The sequence below is a fragment of the Sorghum bicolor genome, chromosome 3 (genome assembly GCF_000003195.3).
Source record: "Sorghum bicolor cultivar BTx623 chromosome 3, Sorghum_bicolor_NCBIv3, whole genome shotgun sequence".
Lineage (NCBI taxonomy): Eukaryota > Viridiplantae > Streptophyta > Magnoliopsida > Poales > Poaceae > Sorghum > Sorghum bicolor.
The window spans coordinates 71,958,346-71,974,989 of NC_012872.2; the positions used below are offsets into that span (position 1 = coordinate 71,958,346).

Below are 16,644 nucleotides of genomic sequence, written 5' to 3' on the forward strand. Positions count from 1 at the left end.
GCCTCTGTAGCGTGCTGGCGAGGGAATGAGCAGGCAACATTGGGTGAATGCCCGGCGACGGAAGCTATGAAAGGGAAGCTGGGGGAATAAATAAGCGGAAAGACGAGCGGCACCCCCCAGGCTTCCCGTGACGGCCCTAAACCCATTTTGACCCCTCTACCTCTCCAGCAAAGGCCAAAGGGCGATTAATTCTTGCTAGCTAGCCCATCTAATCCACGTACAAGGACGCCTCACCAATCGCCGCCGGCCAGCCGAGTCGCCGGCTTCCCTCCACGCCATGCAATGCAACCGGCCATGGCTGGATCCCATTGAAACCGAACCAAATAGCACACGGCCGCTGTCGGATTGATCAGATCCCGTTCGCTCCATGACTGAAAAAACATTACTGAATGGCTGACAGATTCGGCACGGGCACTGTTGGTGCTCAGGGTCTGTGGCTCTCCCGTTGTCAGTCTGGAGAGTTGCACGGGCACAGCATATACACATCTCATGTCTTGGTCGTGAAGTGAGAATGAATGGGAATACTGGATGCAGCTGCTAGGCACGCAGGGCGGCGGTATGTTTCTGCATGTGTCGTCCGTGCATGCAAGTCTGGGCTGGGTACTCTTCTGCTGCGTGTAAGCGTGTTTGGTGACGAGGGCATGTGACGAGCGAAAGGGATGGGCGGCGCGAACAGCCCAGCTCTCAGAGTACCTGCCGTGTTGGAGGCTTGCGTTACTCAGGGCGGGTATCCGCTTGCGAGTTGTGACCTGACCTTGATCAAGCAGGTGCAAACATGTCAGAAACACAGATGGGACAAACAAGGCCAGAACAGAGTGCTAATACAGACAGCAGACCTAACCTTGTAGTGTGGCCCTTCCAACTGCAAGACAGGGAGCGGAACGCCATGCAAACGTTACATCTTTTGCTTTACTTGATGAGGAAGACCACCAACCATAAAACAGAGATGATGCAGGATTGAACAGGGATGGTTTTATAGAATGTTAAAACTCATACTACCCAGAGAATTATACAAAATCATCTCGTTCAATATTGTTGCAGGAACACGCACGTTCCTTGGTGCGGAGAAGTTGAGCTCGACAGCAGAGAATAAACAAGGTGGGATAATCACAGAATTCACAATTGCTGGAAGTGAGGTCGTCGTTGTCATCGTTTTCTCTTGCCAACGCAAAGCTATTACACATTTCACAAAGCTATTTTAATAACAACAGAAGAATGGCTTGCACATGCACTACACAAACTCATCGGAATTTGGACAAAGTCCATCGGTCACACCCCAAGCTCGGAGCACTATTCTGTGACTGATACTTGATGATGCAAAGGGCCGAGACCTGCTGGGAACCAAAGTTCCCGTTTCTCCAAAACTGGGATGATACACAGCCATGGAAAATTAGCAAATTCTTACTGATTCTCCATCGCCAAAGAAGCTTGATCTATATCTGCTCGCGAGCCCTCCCACAATTGCTGCTCTATGCCCAATTTCCTCAGCTCTGTTAGACCCCTCTCCACTGCAGTCATAAAATTGACAGAACCGAAGTCAGAAGACAATGTAAAAGATATGCCACCTTGGACCAGAATAACTGATCTGATGCAAGAAGCCATGAAAAACCAATGAATAGACAGCATATATAGAAGGGCATATTTCGCAAAGCAATCTTTAGCTAGTGTATGCATAAAGACATCTAAAGCAATCTTTTGGTTCCCTACAAAAGTGGCTTGCACTTTCAATATCAATAAGACTGCCCCGATCATTCTTTGGTGTCAAATGCTCAAAAGGAACTGCAGAGACTTAAGTCCACTCATGCGCCTCAAAAAAAAAAAGATTTATGTCCACCCTATGACCATCGTGATGATCAGTAAATTTAACAGCAATATAGTGACATTCAAGCATCATACCATCTATAGCATCATGAGAATTTGGAGCTTGTGCGTTGCGCCCAATCCAAAACTGAAGCCGGTCATCAGCAATATCTTCCTCAACACCATGAGTTTTGGCTCTTCTCCAGAAGTATATAAGCCAGGCCTGAATTTAGCACAAATCCCATAAATCATGTTTAATAATAGTGGAAGAATTGAGTTAACATGGCTGAAGGTTTACCTGCTTAAAGCTAACATCTTCAGCCTCTTCTGGGCTAAGATCTGCAAAATGAAGAAATACTCTCAGTTTTGAATTCAAGCCATACAAACCTGATTGAAATGCTTCTGGATACATGTAGTGAAATACAGTAAAACTGGAATTTCACAGAAATCCTATTAGACAAGGTGGAGGAAGTAGTACCAAATGCCTCCAAGTATTTAGGTTCACCAGGTGATTTGAAATCTGAAAAAAAGAGAGTAGAAAACAAAAGATCCAGAACTTGATTAGTTACTAACTCTGAAAGCAAGCAAATAGATGCGTTTAAAAGTAAAATCCCCCCTGAAAAGAAAATGAAATGCATGCATTTTTAGATGGCATCAAACTTGCCATGAGACGTGTAACAGACGATAACTAATGCATCAAATTTCATTAATCTCGCACAACACATGTTTTTCAAAAAAAAAAGATAAAAAAATATATTGCAAATTAAAGGGAAGTAATCTGAAGCCCAACCATAAACTCAGTGCCATTAATATTTTACTATAGCAATGGAGCAATTATAATTTCACTGGAATGAAGAGAAAAAAATATAACAAAAACAGCAAACCTGATGTGAACTGACGAACTATGCTAGGTCTGCGATGTTGGCCAAGTGCAACTACAACAGCATCTTCCACCTACATCACAATAACAGGAATTTGGGTTTAACATGCCAGAGTAGCCAGCCAGTAATTACAAATGGCAATAAAGTGTGCAATAGTATAATGGCAAAATAGCCCCTGTAGCCTTTGTGATTCACTGATTTATCCAACTTTTAAGTAGCCTTTGTATTAAAAAAGGGTTACTTTGAGCAGTAAGAAGTCCAACCAAGTCCTTCCAACTTTCAGCAGAAGCAAAACGGAACCAGCATGTTAAGTTTTACATTCGGAATTTTGGATATTACAATAACCTACCAACAGTTTCAGGATATTAGGAGAGTTTATGTCTTCCCTCATGGTTTTTCTTACGCAGAAGCTTGCCTCTACATTTGAGTAACAGCTACCACAGCGTTGCCTTGGTTAGAAACAAAATGAAGTGAATGTAACACCTTCAATGAAGAAAGCTCTCTAAGGCCCATTTCAACTGAAAGCATGCTCTCTATATTGCCTTCTCCCATCACATCACTCATTTCTCGTGCAAGTTTATTTCTCCCCTGACCATTTTCACCTGCATGAACAAATTTCAAGCCATTATTTAATTTGGGTGCATGGAATAAATTAAGATCTACAGCTTAAATATTATAAGGATGCAAACTTGCCTTGTTTTCGAGGTTCCTCCTTAGCTTTTTGACCAGCAGAAAGAACAATCTCGAGAGGAAGAGGAGCCAATGATGACCAATGTTCATATTTTGATACCGCAATTTCAGGATACACACCTTGAAGTTGATTAATCAAGCATCAGATAATCAAGAATAAGGTGGGAAACAAAACATCAGCAGTTAAGTGCCCCCTGATGCAGGCAGGCTATACTGCTCATTTTTCAGACAAGGTCACAAGGCCCAATTGCTTTTCGGTTGCCAATCCTAGACATGGGCCAGCCAAACCATACACGTACAGTACTAAGGACAGCCAGGTTAGCTAAGGTTTAGTGTGAAGATTAAGCATGAGCATTGAGAGACAAGCTATGTCATTACATTGCACAGTAATTACATAAAATGTTGTATTGCTCTATACTAAGAACAATTATTTTTTGCTGATGTTCATATAATAACATCATCAGTGGATGAGCAGCTAGAAAACCCATACATGGTATCTTGTTGAAAGTTATCCAATAAAGTAAATCACAGTAAATAAGCTATTTAGCTGCCTTTGAAGAGAGAAAAATAAAAAAATGAATAGTGTATGTGCAAATGGAATGTTTCTCATCCATAGTACCACACAAGCACCTCCTTTCTAAATGTCTAGTGACTAGTTAGCATAATCAGAAAAATGTTCAAGACTTTTCCATTAAGATTTATCAAGCAACTTACCATATTGAACTGCTAAGCCCCAATAGCGTGCAAGCCAGCACCTTTTTAGGACGACCTCCTCCTATAAAGTTCTAACTAGATTAAAATCCATGTCATTAAAACAAAAGGAGGATTGAGCAGTAATCAGGCTAACCATTTCTTCTTGAGTTAAGACCATTCTCTGAGTCATAGATCTGAGAGCCTTCGTTTCAGACTCTGCCTCCTTTAGCTGGTCCATTGCTGATGCAACCTCTTCTTTGGCAGACTATTCAAAACATGGTAAGTGAACAACAGGAGTCGAATAAAGCAGCATATAAAACAAAGATTTGGACATTAAAATTTGTCAGCAGTATATTTACCTCAAGTTCATGCCTTAATGTTGTTACTTCCCCATCTCTACCATCCTTTGATTCTCTTGCAGCTTTTAGTGCGGCCTGAGGATGAATGAAGTATTGACAAAGAGTTAGAAAATTAGCATCAAAGTGCAGTTAAGGGATAAGTAAGTTTATATGCAGCTATTTAGTTTTGTAACAGCTTTTAAATATATATTCATGTGCTTTCATACTATATTATTTCAGGAAACTTCGAAGCACCAAGTATTTAGCACGAACAATTGAACATAATATATTTAGTGGCAACACAAAGTGTAAGGCTGAAATTGAAGTTCCGCACAGGAATTATCGTCATTTTAACATTAAACGACATTTAGGATCTAACAGTTGAGAAAATATGCATCTAAATATCGGCTAAACGAGCAGTATAATAACATATGAATGACAGAAACCTATAGCAGAACACAAGAAGAAAACTAACCTCCCGCTGTTTAAGTGCTGCTTCCTTCCTGCCAGTATGCATGCGCATGTTTGTCATGACCAGTAGTGGATTTATAAAACATGTGCATTCAAACACAGAACAAACCTGCTCAAGAGGCGAGCTTCTAATGATACTCCTTCTCCAAGAGCAGCTACCTGTATAACAAGAAATTATGACCTAAGCAAGCATGCATATAGTCACTACACAAGGGGCAATTATTTCATGGATATAAAACCCTACACAGCACGGAAGGCCAAATTCTTCCAGTATTTTAAGGTTCAGGTTCAATTATATTAGAGATAGACTCAGACCACATCTTACAAATGATCAAAGGTATCCCAGTGAAGCAAGTAAATCCAAAAATATAACATGGTTTTAGTTGATCTTATCTCACCTGTTTCTCAAGCTCCTTGGCTCTAGCTTCAGCTTCCTCACATCTTTCTTCAGCAAGTCGCAACTGTCAATCAAGATTAAGAAATAATTTACTGAAGCACCGCATAGAAACAATGACTACATTACACTGTATATTAATGGTATTGCTGTTTCACCTTTTCTAGAACACTTTCATTCTCCTCTTGTAGCATATCAAGCTGTATAACAGTATAGCATTAGTCTTTGACACAGATATACATTCTCAAGTATTTGATGTTACAGTCAGAACCCCTAACAGTTAAATAAGAAAAAATGAGTAAAAAAAATGTGTCATCTTCAGAGAAAAAGGAACACCTCATCGTGAAGCGTGGATGCCTCTCTTTTTAGTCCTGATTCTCTCGAGTTATGAAGCCCCGCATCAAATCTAAAGAGAAAAGGAGGGTTGAATGAAAAAAGTTGAAAAAAAAAAAAACAAAGTTAGTAGCAATTGATAATGCAACAACATTTAATCCCAGTTTCCACTGTAACAAAACCAATGCAGCACTCACTGTAACATATAGAAAAGGAGTTTATCTGGCATCCATCCTAAGAAGAGTGCATTCTATTTTTTTCCGAAGTTAAACTATCCTAAGTTTGATCGAGTTTATAGAGAAGACTATCAAGATTTAAGACACCTATCATTAGATCTATCATGAAATATATTTTCACAGTATACCTATTTGGTGTCATAATTTTGATAATCTTACCAACCTTGGTCAAAATTTAGATAGTTTGACTTAGGAAATAAACTAGAAATGCACTTTTGGGGGACAGAGTAAGACAATTTTCACCAGAAGATCTAATCTAGTACCTCCCAATTTAGTTGAGAGAGATTTAAGTCACACTGTGACCACTGTAGCAATCATGCAAATCATTCTATATAGATAAAACAACAGGAGCTTACTACTGCAGCAGTACACACTGGACAGAAATCTTCTTGTTGTTTCAAATTTATGTTAGTGCTGTCATTCTTTCAAAAAAAAAACACTGTAAATTTCTTTTTTTTTTATTTTTTGAGGTTAATTTATGGGTAATGTTGTTTGACCATATCTTATTGGGGACAATACATTGATGCAACTATACAAAAATGCTAATTCAGACTAAACCCGTAGCAAGAGCTGACAGATGCAGTAAGTTAGTGGAATACTAGCATCACTTCTTCCAAAGAGTGGTATAACAAGTAAATTCACTTAGTTTTGCACCATTTGCTGGGACACTGGTACCACTGATCATGCAATACTTTAGACTAGTCTATTTTTAGCGTACACTGTATATTCCATGTTCGTATATTCCACGTCTTTGAGAGGGAAATGTAACAAGTGTACCTTTTCGGCCGAGTGCGATCCACTGGAGGCTCCACAGACACAGGTGGAATAGGGGATGGGGTTCGCAGTGTTGTGTTGGTTTTGATCGGTGGCACCACTGTGGTGGTCGGTCGTGATGCAACAGCTGGCCTGCCTGCCGATGATGAGCGGACGGTAGGAGGTGGCTCTACAATGTTCCGACCTAACTAATGAAAACATGAGGAGATCAAATTAGCAGAAAGCCACAGAACAGCAGTTGGCAATTTGAGTAGAGCTGAGAGTCCGAGACACTAACATACTGCACTGATCAATTTCCCCCCAATTCTATCTCTAAATGATTTAACAAGCATTACTAGAAGGTGATCTAGCACTAGCGAGCTGAAACTATCTTCATTTGCAAATTCATCCAATCGTGGACGGTTTCGTAACAATTTGACCTCAGTTTGACCAATTTGGACTAGTTTGGGCATAGCAGCATCCCGGAACGGGCGTTTCCTAAGCAGGGAAGCAGCATCAAAGGCAACGAGCAAGAGATCCGGAAGCAAAATACCGCAGGGGAGGGAGATCTCGCGGAGCGTCCAAGCAGGGACACGCCGTTGCTGCCGTGCGCTACCCTGCCACTTCCGAACCTCCCAGGGGGCGGCGGCGGGTGGTCGGCGGCGTAGTCGTCGTCGTCATCGTCGTCGCCGGCGGCCGCGGCAGCGTTCTGCGAGGCCATGACCTGCGCGAGCCTCGCGGCCGCGGCGCGCGCGGCGACGTTCTGCGTGCGGCGGACGTTGGATATGCCGGCCGCGCCCGCGGCGGAGGCGGCGGAGGAGGTTGAGGAGGAGCGGTGGTGCGACGGGGAGACGCCGCCCGGGGAGGAGGAGCCCGTGCTGCTGCCGCTCCGCTGCCGCCCGTAGACGGGGCTCCCCGCCCGGAGACGGTCCATGCTGTGGCTCGCCGGTGGGATCTGGGCCGCCGGGCGGCCACGGCGCGGAGATGGCGAGGCCGGGAACGAGGGAGAGTGGGAAGGAAGTGGGGGAGAGCACGCTCGCGACGCCGCTGGAGTTTTCAGTTTTTTCTCTTCTTGCAGTTTCCCCCCTCCTACTTTGTCGGTATTTTTTTTGTAATTCTTTCCAGTTTGTTCCGTTCTTTTTTCTCTTCTGTTTTAGTTCGATTCATCATTCTAGAGAGTCAGCTGCAGAGAAATCATGACAATTTTTTCTGCCCTCATGAGTCAACTTTGACATTATTGCAATGATGTTCTTGTGCTTTGTTTCTTGAGAATTAGGTCCTGTTTAGTTTCCATCCAAAAAATTTTCATCCATCCCATCGAATCTTTCATCCATCCCATCGAATCTTTGAATATATGCATAGAACATTAAATATAGATAAAAAAATAAATTAATTACACAGTTTGATTGGAAATCGCGAGACGAATCTTTTAAGCCTAGTTAGTCCATAATTAGCCTTAAATGCTACAGTAACCCGCATGTGCTAATGACAGATTAATTATACTTAATAGATTTATATTTTAGTTTCCTGACGAGCTATGTAATTTATTTTTTTTATTAGTTTCTAAAAACCCCTCCCGACATCCTTCCGACATATCCGATGTGACACTCAAAAATTTTTCATCTCCAATCTAAACAGGCCCTTACTACTCCGTAGTAACAACTTCAGTCACTGGCGGAATCAGCGAGTTTGATTAAAGAGGGTCGAACAAATATAACTATATTTTTTTTTGTGATAAAATATATATAATTATATATTTAAAGACATTTTAAAAAATATTACACTATTGTCTCTGGTTCCGCCACTTATTTCAGTTGCAATATCGCATCACAACAATACATTGCCTGGGGAGGAGGAGCCCGTAGAAAATGTATTGTTTTCCTGAGATATCCACCCTTAGCTAATGTCCTCTCGATAAACAGCAACCAGTGCATCAAAATGCATTAAGAAGGCAATTACATATAACTAAAATAAATAACTAAAATAAACGCGCAAAAAGAAGTGGCTAGCAACGAGAGTGAATGGAAGGGCAAGATGGAAAACGTTGAAAAAGGAAAAGGGAAGGGGCTCAGGTGCGAAAACACAATAGCAAGCTTCTTTTTTTTTTCTTGTTGAGAAAACTGAAAAGCAAAATTCCACGCTGGTTTGCACGTCCCCGTAGCGAGAGCGACGTTCTCAGTGCGTGCTGGAGCCTCCCATCCGGTGAGCAGACCAGCCACACCGAACACCTCTCTCCCTCCTTGGCCACCGTTGATCCACCCGATCCAACGGATGTGATAGCATCCGCAGGCAGGCGGGCGGCGCAGAGGATCCGCGTGATCATGGGAGGCAAATGTAAATGTGGTTTTTTTTACAACAATGCAGATGTGGTTAGTTGGGGGATATCCTGAGAGCTGAGCACTGCAGGTACCGGCCCAACCTACTTTGGCGTCCTGATTCATGTCTGGCTGGGTATAGACTCTGATTACAATTTACAATAACTCTAGTTATGCTGGGCTTAAGGCATGTTTAGACTAGGTAGGGTTAGAAATATTAACTCTGGATTCATCAGCTAGTTAAAGGCTTGGCTAAAAAATTAACATACCTATTAGCCTTTTTTAATGGCCTAAAGTTTTAAAAAATTAGCTAGCTAACAATTAATTCTATTATCCAAACACATCCTTAGTACATGCCTGCAAATTAGTTAGTATTAACTAACAACTAGCTAAGTGCATTATTTGAGTTTGAAAAGTCCCACCCTCCTCCCGCACACTCGAAGACGACAAACCATACATTTTCAAACTTTTTTAAACTTATTCTTTGACCATTTTAATTTGTATGGCATTCATGATATATGACATTATTTCCCCTATCGTTTCTTAAATTGAGCTTATTACTCCTTTCTTTTCAAATTGTAAATTGTTTTAGATTTTCTAGATATATAACTTTTGCTAGTATATAGATACTAGAAATCCATAACATGCTTACAGTTTGAAATGGAGGGAGTACTTTATATAATACAGTTTTGTCATGAATTTGAACATGTAGTTGTATGGTACTACTAATCAGGATTTCGCTAGGCAAAGCACCTCATGATTTTGAACATGCTTGCATGGCCGTATCTATAGCTTGTTTGTCTCCTCTTTAAAGCTTAAAAGGCACCCAACAACAGCTTTTTTTTTGAACAAACACACATATATACAATTAATGAACGTGGTCCAGATTCCAGCTATAGGAGCACACACTTGGCTTGGCTTGGCATCCACTCCAATTGCTTATCGATCGATAGATCCACCCATTTGGTGGTGATGGCCCATGATTGTCAAGGGTCACTAGCTAGCCCGCTCACAGGAATTGTACTGTGAAGTGGCGGAGCCAGAAATTTGTGACTGGGTATGCCAAAAATTTCGAAGCAAAAATGTCATAAAAAATCCATAATAGTAACCAAAGTGCAAAAATACCATAATAAATTCATAACAATAACCAAAGTATAAGTTCGAGACATAAATAATTAAGAAATATTACAAAATAATGATACCTATTACAGAATAACTCTACTTATTATTTTTTTCTCCAAATCTTGGGTATGTTTTGGCATACAGAGGCATACCCCTGGCTCATGTGAAGCACAAGTTTCTCGCTAGTGTGCCTTACACGTCTTGCCATTCTTGGCTTCTTGCATTGCATCGTCGTCCTATGAGTTTTTTATTTTTTTTGGACAACGCCGTCCTGTGTTGACACCGTGGAATGCTGTTGAAAAACAACGCCTCTCTCTGGCCGTCATGCGTGCAGTGAGGCCATGCATGATGCATATATATCCATCAGGTTAACCACCGTTTATTTGACTCTGGCGCTGTACGCCTGGCTGGCCGACACAAGCAAGAGATGGAAAAGGAAGAACGATCGATATCGATACACGATGCACGCATGTGTGAAACACTGCCGACACGTACGTCGACATGTTGCATGGATAACCACGTTAGTGCTTATTTTTCAACAAACGAATAATATTTTTCTCTTATAACATATCAGCATCGACAGTAGCAGCTAAATTTTAACGAGCCACACAGAAATTTGTGAATGCAGCAACACTCTGGATCTTTTTCTCCACTGTGTGGAAACATAACTTTATTTTTCAATCACAGTACAAACATATATTTCATATATACACATGCATATACTGACCTTTATAAAGGTATGATATAAGCACCTTGAAACAAACAGACATATAGTTGATCCCAAGATTGATGACTCTACTCTATTCCTTTATCAAAGCACACTAATATCAAACTCATTTTTCGGAACACTCTGTTAGCTATAGAGTAGTAGTAACGGTTTGGAATTCAACCATTTTGATAGTGAAACCTATTTTCACAATTAGTTTCACTTCTATACATTATCCATGAATTGACTATGAAAAAAAATAAAAATAATTCACAATCCTACAAAAGATAGCCATAGAAAAAAAGTCTACAAAACCCCTCATAAAACCTCTAATATTATAACTCTCGAAGCATCTAATAACATTGAAGTGACACCTTTTTCTCGTGTGATCTTGTAGTGTACTTTTGGACTAACTAGTATCAAAAGATTCGTCTCGCGATTTTACAGTTAAACTGTGCAATTAGTTTTTATTTTCGTCTATATTTAATGCTTTATGCATGTGCCGAAATATTCGATGTGATAGGGAATCTTGAAATCTTTTTGGTTTTTGGGGTGAACTAAACAAGGCCTTAGTTTACCCCTAAAACCAAAAACTTTTCAAGATTTCCCGTCACATCGAATCTTGCGGCACATACATGGAGCACTAAATATAGATGAAAACGAAAACTAATTGTACAGTTTGTCTGTAAATTACGAGACAAATCTTCTAGGCCTAGTTTAGTCTATGATTGGACAATGTTTGTTAAATAAAAACGAAAGAGCTACAGTGTCAAAATCCATTTTTTTTTTAAATCTAAACAAGGCCTAATGGTCACAGTCATCCTCTCAAATGTATTATTTTTGTTCCTCTCCTGCCTCCAACTTATATTAGGTGGCTACTCCTATGTAGTTGTAGGCTCATTTAAGGACGCCCTAATATCACTATGACTTGAATTCTTTCTACCAATTATTCAATAATATTTTTTTCTTATAATAAGGCCCTGTTTAGTTCTCCACCAAAAATTTTTTCATCTATCCCATCGAATCTTTGAACACATGCATGACACATTAAATGTAGACAAAAAATTAAACTAATTACACAGTTTAGTTGAAAATCGCGAGACGAATCTTTTAAGACTAGTTAGTCTATGATTAGCCTTAAGTGCTACAGTAACCTACATGTGCTAATGACAGATTAATTATGCTTAATAGATTTGTCTTGCGGTTTCCTGACGAGCTATGTAATTTGTTTTTTTATTAGTTTCCAAAACCCCTCCCGACATCATTCCGACATATTCGATGTGACACTCAAAAATTTTTCATCTCCAATCTAAACAGGCCCTAAATTAACGAACAATATTTTCAACTATAGCTTGTTAACCAAGTGAATAGGCTCTCCTATGTAACTACATTGCCGTTGTTGCATGATTGGGTACATACGCAATGTATGTCGACGCAGATTCGTTGCTTTCACTGGGAGCTATAGCAGGCGATCGAGGAGGAGCTCCATCGAGCTCGGTGGAGCGCAAGTGCCAAGTGGCCGGTAGGAACCGCAAGGAAGGAACAGCAGGCAGACAACCAAGCTAGCTAGCCATGTGCGCGTGCCAGCTGCAATGCTGCATGCCCAAGCATATATACCGGCCCCGACCCCCACCCTCGGATCATATCACAATAGTATTAGTATATTTCTGCTCTACTCGTGATTAATCTAATCGCTCACTACTGCACCCCACCTAACAGTAACAGCAACAATTTTAAGCAATAAGCATAGTACATGCATATGTATATAACTCTGTTCGTTTGAACTTGTCTTACGAATTTATTAGTTATTTAACAATATTTTGTTCTTATAATAAATTAGTAAACAATATTTTTTAATCATAATTTTTCAAACAAGCGAGCAAACTCGTGACAATAGCATGCCGGATCTGTTGACGTGTCGTACCCCATACACAGATCGGATGGGAGGTGAGGTGGTTAGCGTGCCCCATCTATCGCCCATTGGACGCATCAACTCACATGACCACACGCCTAGCTACCAACAAGCAGCTAACCATTCATGTAAAAGGACCACGCGTACATATCATAGCCATCCCTTCCTTGTCTGCCCTAGCTATCCCGTACGCGTCCTGCCCCTGCATACCATGTGTCCATCATGCATGCATCCACCGAGTTTTCTTTTCACTAACTAGATGCTACTCATTTTATAGGAGTCAAATAATTTTAAGTTTAACTAGATCTTAGAAAAATATCAACTTTTATATACCAAGTAACATTAGATTAGTTGCGAAATATATTTTTATAGTAAAATTATTTAGAGATATAAATATTGATACTATTTTCTATAAACTTAGTTAAACTTAAGAAAAATATAATTGACTTATAGAAAACCTAGAATTGCATTCTTTTTTAAATGGAGGGAGTAGTTTAGATGTATATCAGAACCCCAATTGCATTGTTTTTCTCTATCCGTATCCGCATTCTCATTTGAAAATTATGAATAGATATCTGATATTATCCATTTCTGTAAAGGAAAAATACTCGTTCCTTCCCAAAATAAGTGCAACATCTCTCTCGCCGAAGAGTTGAAAATTTTTTAAAGTCCGATTAGATATTTATAAAATGTATTGATATTTATTTATTTATGGTGTGTAACTGTTCGATTCGCTGATTTGTTGTGAAAGAAAAATAATATTACTTCGTTGAAAAGTACTGCTTAAGTAGTGCTGAAAAAATAGAGCCCACCCTTGAAACTATGTAAACGCATATCTATGACAACTGAAACATATTTATTTTAATATTACTAATATAGTGATGTGTCCTAATTATTTTTAAATATGATTAAACAACATTAATTTTCAGTATGGCTAATTATATTAGTTTCAAAGTCGTGTTTATGAATAATTAAGATGTTTTTAGAGTTTTAGGGCAATGCCCTAGTCTTTTTACTACAGTAAAAAGATGGTAAAGCCGTTGAATAATTCATAATCATTTTGAACATATGTTAAATTATCATTTCAGAAGTATTTTAAAAGTTATCCATATGACTATAGATATATGAATGCGATTCCGAATTACTGGATTTGCATTCGTATACAAGGATGTTTGAATCTGCATCCTTATTCGACAGGAAACATGGACACTTTTTTACTTCAGGTTCACTCTAGTCAATAAATGGTTTACCCGAACAAGTTGCTCTGGTGAATTTTTTCCAACTAGGTCTCATTTAGTTCTAATTTTTTTAAAGATTTTCAGTCACATTAAATCTTTGGACGTATGCATGAAACATTAAATATAAATTAGTTCATAGATAAACAATAATTACCAAATACAAACGAAAGTTCTACAACAGCCAAACTCAAAAATTTTCACGAACTAAAGACTAGTACTAACTAACGGATCGGATGATTGGCAATCATTATCTCGTTGCCACTGCATCAAACTGCAGCAGGCACACAGGAAGAGCAACGGTGTCGAGCAGAGATCCGTCGGTATGCCACCGACAGAAGCTGCAGTCGATATGTACAGACGAGTAACCAGGGAGGATCAGAGCGGCCACCTGGGCTGTCAGCCTCTCACCAGTTCATGTGTAACCTCCTGCCCAACACCAGTACTGCCTGACTGCCCTGCGATCGGGGACACACACATGCATACTGTATAATATAAGGATAACTAGCTTTAATTCATCTGTGCACTCTCCATGTAATTGCTTGTAATCCCAGTATGCATGCATGTGTGGGGCTTTTGCTACGTGCGTGTTGTGTTATCCGGTTATCCTTGACTGCAAATTGTGTTTGGGTTTTTGCATTTGCCTTATCTGCTTGGCTGCTAAATTCTCACAGAAGGGAGGGAGCTCTGCTGTTACAGGACAGTGACACAACCAGTGGAAAAGGAATATGAATGCACAGCTACCATGGGCTACATCTACATAATACTACGCAGCTAGCATATAGGGCAGGCTCATGCATGTGTCCATGGCCGGCTAGCTAGCTGGGCCATGCCATGCGTGTCTCTCCCTCCATTACAAGGTCCAGAAAGCAACCTGCTGCTGCATATCCACATTTTAAAAGGGAATCCAAGCGCGTGCCGCTCGTCGAGATGCTGAGAGCTCAGATAACAACCATTTCAGACTTGCATTGAGAGGGGTTGCATATATATGCTTAGTAGCTACTAGCTAGGTGATCGATCGGTGGTCGAGCGAGTCTCGTGAGGAAGACAAAATTAGCTAGCTAGAAGAGAGATACACACGTACTATACAGAGATCGATCCAGATCCAGATCATAGCTGAGACGCGACTGAGAGGAAGAAGACGATCGACGACGAGGAGCGATCGAGCTAGCCATGATGAAGCTCTTGTTCCAGTGTCCCTGCTGCTCCTGCTTCTGCTTCATGAAGACGACGGCCAGCAGCAAGACCCACCAGGGCGGCAGCAGCAGCAGCAGCAAGAAGGGGGGAGGAGCAGGCCAGGGCGCCAGTAAACTGCAAGGGGGAGTACTGGTAGGCAAGGCCATGGAGATGGTGTAGCTTACCATGCATCTGTGTCCAGTATCAGCTATTCTTCTTTCGCCCCAGCTAGCAGCAGCCTGATGCTCCAGCCTCCAGCTCCACATTAATTATGATCATTCATCTTGCATTGTGTGCCTTTGGAACAAGTTCTTTCAGATTTAATCCTGTGCTGCGTCATCTACTAGCTCATCTGTGTCCAGTATCTGCCTGCAGGTTAGTGAATCATTAGGAGGTTTTTCGTAGAGTGTACCATACTACCACCTACTCTCTTTTTTTTTTGAGAGAACTACCACCTACTCTCAATGAAAACGTGCAGCACGTACCACTTGTGCAATTAATCGCCTCCCTTGTTTGTTTGTTTGTTCTTTTATTTATTTTATTATTTTTGGGGTTGTCCAATTTCGTTGTGCTACTTTGTTTCTACCAGAATTTCTACTCAGTCCAAATCACGGAAAAGCTTTTTTTTAGAGAAGCGTGATGAGGTACTATACGTACAAATAAGCAATATAGATTGTCTTCAGAATTCTGAAGAATAGCATCGTTTTCAGATCTCGGTACTGTCAACTCTGAAGGTAACTGATGAACAGGTAAGATAGCATCTGTCTATCTGTCTATATATGCCATATACCTTTGGCTGGCTGTTAAAAAAAAAAAAATTAAACCATGCTGTGTATTCGGATCGTTTCTTCTATCTTAATATATTAATTGACAGTTGACGCATACAGTTAGTTGGAGAAAAGTGTACCTTGCTTTACTTCTAGCACGTGGGCAGAATAATAAATTTGCAGAAAATAAATTTGGAGAAGTTATGGAGTTTTTTATGCACATGAACAATCTTGCAATTGCAACTCAGTCGTCATTCTCATGTAAGATAATGATGTGTTTAGTTTGAGGAGTCATCTCATGCTTCATCAGATGATGCATCAACTCATCTCATGAATTTTGGTAAAATCAACCTGTTACTTATGTACGAGTATATACTAATTACTAACTTATGTGGGATGAGTTGATGATGGATAACTCATTTCATTCCACAAATAAAATAAAATAAAATAAAAAGTTGACGAGTAAGAAGAATATGGACTATCTCATTTCTCAAACTAAACACACCAAGGCCTTGTTTAGTTTACCCCGAAAACCAAAAAGTTTTTCAAGATTCCCTGTTACATCGAATCTTATGGCACATGCATGAAGCATTAAATATAGACGAAAACAAAAACTAATCACACAGTTTGACTGTAAATCGCGAGACGAATATTTTGACCCTAGTTAATTTATGATTAGACAATATTTACCACAAACAAACGAAAGTGCTACAGTAGCGAAATCCAAAAGTTTTTCACATCCCAAGATAAACTTCGCCTAGCTACCTGCGCACCATGCGTCCATATCCCAGTGCCCCAAGTTGGGCCATCGAGACGTTATTG

General features: G+C 40.2%; 1 protein-coding gene across 2 annotated transcripts; it reads right to left on the reverse strand.

Annotated features, from left to right (window-relative positions):
* On the reverse strand, positions 958-7,626 carry LOC8059394 (coiled-coil domain-containing protein SCD2). 2 transcript variants are annotated; one of them, XR_002451319.1, is made up of 17 exons: positions 7,143-7,626; positions 6,614-6,798; positions 5,604-5,673; positions 5,426-5,467; positions 5,272-5,334; positions 4,983-5,032; positions 4,878-4,905; positions 4,424-4,498; positions 4,219-4,329; positions 4,086-4,146; positions 3,375-3,491; positions 3,031-3,283; positions 2,685-2,754; positions 2,279-2,320; positions 2,099-2,139; positions 1,897-2,023; positions 958-1,508 (listed from the first exon to the last, which is right to left on the reverse strand). XR_002451319.1 is itself a non-coding variant. In XM_002458978.2 (17 exons), exons 1-17 carry the CDS (start codon positions 7,521-7,523, stop codon positions 1,402-1,404), a joined length of 1,689 nt encoding a protein of 562 aa, XP_002459023.1. In that variant the 5' UTR covers positions 7,524-7,620; the 3' UTR covers positions 958-1,401. The 2 variants fall into 2 exon arrangements, 1 of the variants encoding a protein (XP_002459023.1); XM_002458978.2 differs by having other exon boundaries at positions 3,165-3,283; positions 7,143-7,620.